This window comes from Squalius cephalus (genome assembly GCF_949319135.1).
Source record: "Squalius cephalus genome assembly, chromosome: 8".
Lineage (NCBI taxonomy): Eukaryota > Metazoa > Chordata > Actinopteri > Cypriniformes > Leuciscidae > Squalius > Squalius cephalus.
In genome coordinates, this window is record NC_137129.1 from 12,913,720 (window position 1) to 12,920,839 (window position 7,120).

General features: G+C 33.2%; 1 protein-coding gene across 6 annotated transcripts; it reads left to right on the top strand.

Annotated features, from left to right (window-relative positions):
* The first annotated feature begins 83 nt into the window (after window positions 1–83).
* On the top strand, window positions 84–6,868 carry srd5a1 (steroid-5-alpha-reductase, alpha polypeptide 1 (3-oxo-5 alpha-steroid delta 4-dehydrogenase alpha 1)). 6 transcript variants are annotated; one of them, XR_013822036.1, is made up of 7 exons: window positions 84–504; window positions 630–796; window positions 2,422–2,523; window positions 3,527–3,677; window positions 4,703–4,776; window positions 5,548–5,895; window positions 6,012–6,868. XR_013822036.1 is itself a non-coding variant. In XM_079879183.1 (6 exons), the coding sequence occupies exons 1-5, from the start codon at window positions 194–196 to the stop codon at window positions 4,767–4,769; spliced, it is 798 nt and encodes a 265-aa protein (XP_079735309.1). In that variant the 5' UTR covers window positions 84–193; the 3' UTR covers window positions 4,770–4,776; window positions 5,548–6,868. The 6 variants fall into 6 exon arrangements, 5 of the variants coding, with proteins under 5 accessions (XP_079735309.1, XP_079735310.1, XP_079735312.1 ...); XM_079879183.1 differs by having other exon boundaries at window positions 5,548–6,868; XM_079879184.1 differs by having other exon boundaries at window positions 4,703–4,774; window positions 5,813–6,868.
* The last annotated feature ends 252 nt before the right edge of the window (window positions 6,869–7,120 follow it).

The following is a 7,120-nucleotide window of genomic DNA, read 5'->3' on the forward strand; positions in this document are numbered from 1 at the left end:
ATTTACTTGCATATATGAAGGCGTGTTTTGACACATATCCCGCCCATTGGCTCTCATGATTGGCTAAAAACTAGTTGATGGGCGGGTCTCCCAGATTTCCATGGAGTCAGTTCGTGCACGAGAACGAGTTACACACAAACAAACATGACCTAAACCTTTCTTCTGCTTATAAGTAGTATTTCCATTAGCAACTATGGACGCTATTCTGAAGATATTATTTTCTTCGGAGGAGGAAGAACGGTACGTTTTGGATTGTTTGTCGTACTTGATGATGGTGATGGCATTCATAACTTTTGTGACTTTACTCTTTGAGCACGTGCCCTATGGCAGATATGCATCCAGCAGGTATGGATTCCCTGTAAATGTCAAGTTCGCCTGGTTCGTTCAAGAATTGCCGGCTTTTCTGGTGCCTTTGTGTTTAGTACTATGGAGTCCATGTGCAAAGATAATACACCTGCCCAACCAACTGCTTCTTCTCATGTTCATTTGCCATTACGCGCAAAGGTATGATTTGTTTTTGTTACGCAACATATAAAATGGGGGTGGGGAAAAGTCCATACATGTGTCAGTAAATTATTTTATATTGTCTTGCAAGTGGCAACTTTATATTAAACATGTATTTCTCCTAGGTCCCTCATCTATCCATTTTTAATTCGAGGAGGAAAATCAACACCATTCATCTCGTTTGCTATGGCCTTTGTCTTCTGCATCTATAATGGGTACCTGCAGGCAAGATACCTGAGTCACTATGCAGACTACCCACCTGATTGGGTTACACATCCCTGTTTCATCACAGGTGGGTGCTAGTGAGTAATTATTCACAGTGTATAAGTGTCATTTTCAATCATCCTAGTATTAGGATCCTAGTATCCTTATTCTCTTTCATATATGATAGAATCTAGTGTTGATTTCTTTCAGCCTTTTAAAGTCGGCTGAAACAGACCTTGTGATCTCCTTATTGTGACTGTGAGTGAAAGTCACTTGTCCGCTTCTCGAACAAGAAAAAATGTAGGGTGGGACTTGATTTTGTCTATTGGGAAATTGATTGGATTGTTGGATCTCTGTTGTTCGCTATTGCTGTGATGTCATGTGAGTGACAGGTTGTTCCGCCCTCGCAACAGTAAACGCATCATGAGAGAAGAAAAGAGATGTTTTTGTAGAAGGGAGGGGAAGTTATTTTGATTAAAGATTAGTAGAGCATATGATTTAAAAAAAAATATATATATATATTAATCATTCATAATAAATACTGAAATATTCCATTTTAAGAGCTGACACTGGAATTCATCCATCACTACCAGGCCACCATCAGCATGGATATGAGAGAACACGGCACATTCAATGACTCTATTAGTCAAGGAAGAGACATAAAAAATCACTTGCACGTTCTAGATCTTTTCCCTGAACCTTAGGTCACCTGACCTGGTTACTTTAACATTGACCACTGCAGAGTATATTGGTTTTTCTTTTCTGAACTCTAGCTGACATGCCATGGTTGACTGAACATGAGCTGTCATTCACTGTATTCATCTGCATTCCCTACATGCTTTTGTAGCTATTATTTTCTTACAGTATTCAATAATCTGGACAAAATTCTGTTAGTATTTAGATTTATCATATATCTATATATGTATATATATATATATATATATATATATATATATATATATATATATATATATATATATATATATATATATATATATATATATATATTAGGGCTGTCAAACGATTAATCGCGATTAATCGCATCCAAAATAAAAGTTTGTTTTTACATAATATATGTGTGTGTACGGTGTATAATTATTTTCTATATATAAATACACACACATGCATGTATATATTTAAGAAATATTTGCATGTATATACTGTGTATATATATTTATAATATATATAATTTATATTGTATATAAATATTTTATATATAAATAACACATTTTTCTTAAATATATATGCATGTGTGTGTATTTATATATAGAAAATAGTTATACTCCTTACACACACATATATTATGTAAACACAAACTTTTATTTTGGATGCGATTAATCGTTTGACAGCCCTAATATATATATAGATAGATAGATAGATAGATAGATAGATAGATAGATAGATAGATAGATAGATATAGATATACATACATGCATACATACATACATACATACATACATACATGCATCTCAACAGTTTTCCTTGTGAATATATTGTAAAATTTAATTTATTCCTGTGATGTCTTTATATCACTACATCATTACATCATTATAGTCTTCAGTGTAATGTGATCCTTCTGAATGCTGATTTGCTGCTCAAGAAACATTTCTGATCAATCAGATTTCTATCAATGTTGAAAACAGTTGTGCAGAATGTTTCATATTCTGAATCTATTATGCTTTTATATTATATTTTTTGGGTTTTTTTTTTCAGGCTCTTGTATGTGGTTCCTGGGATGGATCATTAACATTCACTCTGACCATATCCTCAGGAACCTCCGCAAGCCTGGAGAGACGGGCTATAAGATACCTCGAGGTAAGACAATAATTTTTAAACTGACAACACCATTTATGATGTTAGAGAGAGAAATGTGGCCTAAATTGTTCAACTGAAATGGACTAAAATGTTTTGTGCTTAGCATCTTTACCATTTTCCACATAATTATAAAACAATCACAACATGTTGAGTGACAGCTTAGGAACATGGCATGCAGCTTTCAATTTTAGGAATAGACTGTTTTGACTAAATCACACTATTTAAATACTCACAATTCATAAAATGTTCATAAACGCACAGTGCCAATATACATACAAATTCAAGAGTATTCAGAACAGCACAAATCATCGGAACCATACCACATGCATTCAGCTCAAATGGGTGGTCAACGCTAGGGCGTCCTCTTCAGTGCTGGTTTGAGTGTTGACGTAATGCTAAAACATCTTTTGAATTTGGCTTTGACTCGGAGTGAAAATAAAAATAGATGCCCTTGCTGGTCATGACTCATTTCCTCAGCAACTTGTCAGGACCAACCAGCTCCAGAGATCATAATAATTTGTGACATGCACTTCTATCTCTTTTCCTAAACACTCAGTCCATGCAAAATATAAATCACGTAAATCATCTCTTATATCACTAACTTTTTCTTTTTTATTAAAAGTATTTTAAAGCTGTCTAACATCACAACTTCAGATGATATTATCAAAAAAAATATTATGCTTTTTTTTCAGCAAGTCAGTCAGCCTTCAAAGGGATTTTAAATTATTGTGGTATGTCAAAGTTGTTTTAGATCCAAAAGCTTGTTCTTGTTTTATTTGATGCAGAAGCGATGACTGACATGACGAATCAGACATGCTTTATTTCTGACAAATTAAACCAGACAGCATGCTGGACAGATGGTTTCACACTTCATTAGACACATGTGATGCAGTTTCACTGCTTTAAAACTGACTTGAAATTAGTTTCTTATTGCTTTGCAAACAGACTGTTTGTGTGATGTCTTCCATTTGAGTGTCTCTTCATAACTATTTTCTGTTCATAGGGGGCATGTTTGAGTATGTATCTGGAGCGAACTTCTTAGGTGAGATTGTGGAATGGGCTGGATTTGCTCTGGCCGGTCACTCGGTCCATAGTGCAGCTTTCGCTCTCTTCACTCTTATTGTGCTGTCCTGCAGAGGAATGGCCCACCACAAGTAAGGCATTACAGTCTGAAACAATGGATTCTTTCTCAATGTGACTGCAATTATCCAAAAAAAAAAAAAAATGCTTTCAGTTCTAATTTATCAATTCTCATATGTCTGATTTAATTCCAGAATCATAAGATATATATATATATATATATATATATATATATATATATATATATATATATATATATATATATATATATATATATATATATATTATAATAATATATTATAAATAATAATATAAATTATTTAAAAGATGAAGCCTATTTTAGGACAGTCAAGATTTTTGTCACAGTTAAGCAAATTTTTTCCCCCATAAAGTCTAGATGATTCTTGTGAGTAATTTTCATTTTCCCAATGATTATTTTCATTAGATTCTCATTCCTGTAATATTATATAATAAATAACTGATTTCAAAAAGCATAAAGGAATTTCAACAGATACTACAATGACATATAACTATTTAAACATTTAACTTGTTAACTGTCAGTATCCTGGTAGCAGGACACTTGGTGCACTTTTTCATTGTCATTTTTCACTTCACATATTTTAGTAATCATCATAAATAAGGTAAATAAATCATCTTGTGAAAATTGCATTGCCTTTGCCATGGAAACAGTATTTTAAAACCTTTAAGTGGGCACAATTTTTGTGATATGAAATCTAGGTTAGACGCATGAGATTTTCTAGCAAATTATTTATACTCTCCAAATTATTTTGGAGGGGAAAAAAAAGAAAATAATTGTATATATTTATATATATATATATAAGAATTTGTATAAAATAAAATAAAAAATTAGTTTATTAGATTGATTTTACATTAATCTTAAACTTCTATAATGTTTTTACTCTTTCATTTATTGAAGTGCTTTCACATCTGCAATAATATATTAAATCATATTTTATTATTTTATTTTTCATTATTTATTTTTTAGGGTGAAATATGACCTAGACATGTTCTATAATAATACATTTTTTGATATCAGTATGACAGATTGTTGTTTAAAATATGCCATTTTATTTTACAGGTGGTATCTAACAAAATTTGAAGACTATCCAAAATCAAGGAAAGCTTTAATACCGTTTGTGCTCTGATCCCGTGGTAAGCCCAGCGGCCACACTCCCACAGTGTTTCAAAGGAAGTGGTGTCGTAACGTATAGAGACTGGGGAAAATGCATTAAACTCAATTTTACAAGACACATTTTTCTTTGTTTTATAGCATTTACATTTATGAAGTGCAAAAACAGCATTACTGTGAGAGATCTCACAGTTTCTCAATGGAGAGATCAGATGAGATACACATGGCAGACAGGTGCTACCATAATGCAGAACTTGCCTATTAGCTCTTAAATGCATGAATGTTTCTACAGTCATTACATATTCGGGTCTTTAGCGACCCGGATCTACATCTAACACGAATGGATCTCTAACTGCCGCAATAGTATAAAACTCTCTTGATATTTTAATGACAATTACAAAAGAATAAATAAGCATATTTTGTTACCTTTTGGAACTTGAAAGGGTTCAATTTGACAAAACATCACTCATCATTGTGTATCAGACAGTGCCACCTTAAGGAATAAAGGTGAATTGCACTTATTGAGTCATCAGAGATTTAACTATTGCAGAAAAAACACACTATTACATACCTCGGGTATACCTATACACTATTACAAAAACATAATTAGAAAACAGATGATTAGACTGAGGAATACTAAGAAGGTTGATGTCTTACTTTTAAAAATGAATGAGGGGGAGGCTAGTGAATGACGTCTGGGTCAATAGTCACTCAATCGTTTTTTTTAAACTGTAACCCTGGGTCAGCAAAACATGGACTTTTTGAACTGTGCTGCTGGTCATGCTGGATTCAAGGTTTTCAGAGTAAGGCCTCAGAAAAGGTGAAGGTACACATGATTTATCTGTTGGAAGAGTGAGTAGCAGGTGTGACCAAATATCATTTTACACAAAGGCTACATCCGAAATCGCTTACTCTCTGAGTAGGTTTTTTTTTTTTTTGAATGAGTAATTCTTTTATGACTGTAAAAAAGTAAATTCTATATATGATGAATTTACTTTTTGCAATCGTTATATTATCATGTTGTCTTTGTCATGTAATTTAACATTTGCATCGCTTCACTGCTATTGACAACTCCTCTTCTGCGGCCTCATGGGATAGTAAAGTGTCCATTGGATGCACACTTCAGAATCTCGCCAGAAGTAGTAGGTCATATGGGTACTTTTTGCCTACTATTTTATGAATACTGTGAATTTAGACACTCTACTCTTTTATATACTGATTTTCACTTACTATATAGTAGGGAATTATGTGATTTCAGGTTCAGCCCATATCCAAAATGTTCAGCCCTACATGGCGAATTTGCATTTGTGTAAAAACTCAAAATGTTCCTGGTTACTGTACAAAGAGTGTTAAAATAAAATCTGTTTAAGTCTTTTGAAATAGATTTCAAAAGTGTGATGGTGTTATGTTTACTGATTACTTGTGAGGTTTAAGAAATGACATTTAATGAATTCCAACAGAGGCACATTGTGTAAATTATATTGTCATAGCAATGAATGGATTTGACTGTTTTAGATCTTAACACAATTAAATGCATCTTCTGTCAAACAGGTTTTTCCCTGACGTTTACCAAGAACTTTTAGGCAACAGATGGCAGGGTTAATATACTGTAGGGTCAGTACACGAAGCTGTCAAAATGAAGTATTAAGATCAATAACCAGAAGTATCCCAAGTCCGAATGCTGCTCTCAAAGAAAAAGAACTGCATACCTTGCCATAAAAGGAAGGCAATGGTTATTTATTTTTCGAAATGTCGTTTTTATGTAAGATAATTATTGTATGTTTACAGAGATTATGCAGGTCATGGTAAATTTACCATAATACTACTATATCCTTACTATATCGAATATACAACAATATTATCACAAACTCATGGATTCTTCATTCCCATTATAGCTACAACTGTTTTTGTATATAAGTTATGCTTGTAACATCATTTACCATCGCTGACATGTTTTGACATGCTGCAGGTTGGCTCATACCTTCAGACAGGCACAATGTATGAAATATGGCAAGAGTTGTATGTCAGCACTGTCAGCAGGGAAAGTGTTCATTTACTATGGAATGTGGAAGGTCATATAAATTGCTTCTAAATATCCCGTTGTCTGTTCTGTAACACTGTGTGAAATTAGTATTTTATACAATTGTATAATATACCTTATCCATCTTTTTAATAGTTCAGCTCCTCTGTTTTCTTTTACTTCAGCATATGCAAGACATATTTCAGGTTTAATTTATTGACATTGAAGTTCAAAATATCCTAGTTTATTCCCCTCAGATGTTCATGGTCAATCTGTTGGAAGAGTCAGGTGGAGCAGTGAGCAATCTGTCAGACCGTTCTTTGGATAAATAACCCCAGCCTCAGGCA

Coding starts and splice junctions, on each gene's coding strand:
- srd5a1 (XM_079879182.1), top strand. CDS start 194: ATGGACGCTATTCTGAAGATATTATTTTCTTCGGAGGAGGAAGAACGG. Junction 2,524..3,526: donor GGGCTATAAGATACCTCGAG/GTAAGACAATAA, acceptor TTCTGTTCATAG/GGGGCATGTTTGAGTATGTA. Junction 3,678..4,702: donor AGAGGAATGGCCCACCACAA/GTAAGGCATTAC, acceptor TTTATTTTACAG/GTGGTATCTAACAAAATTTG.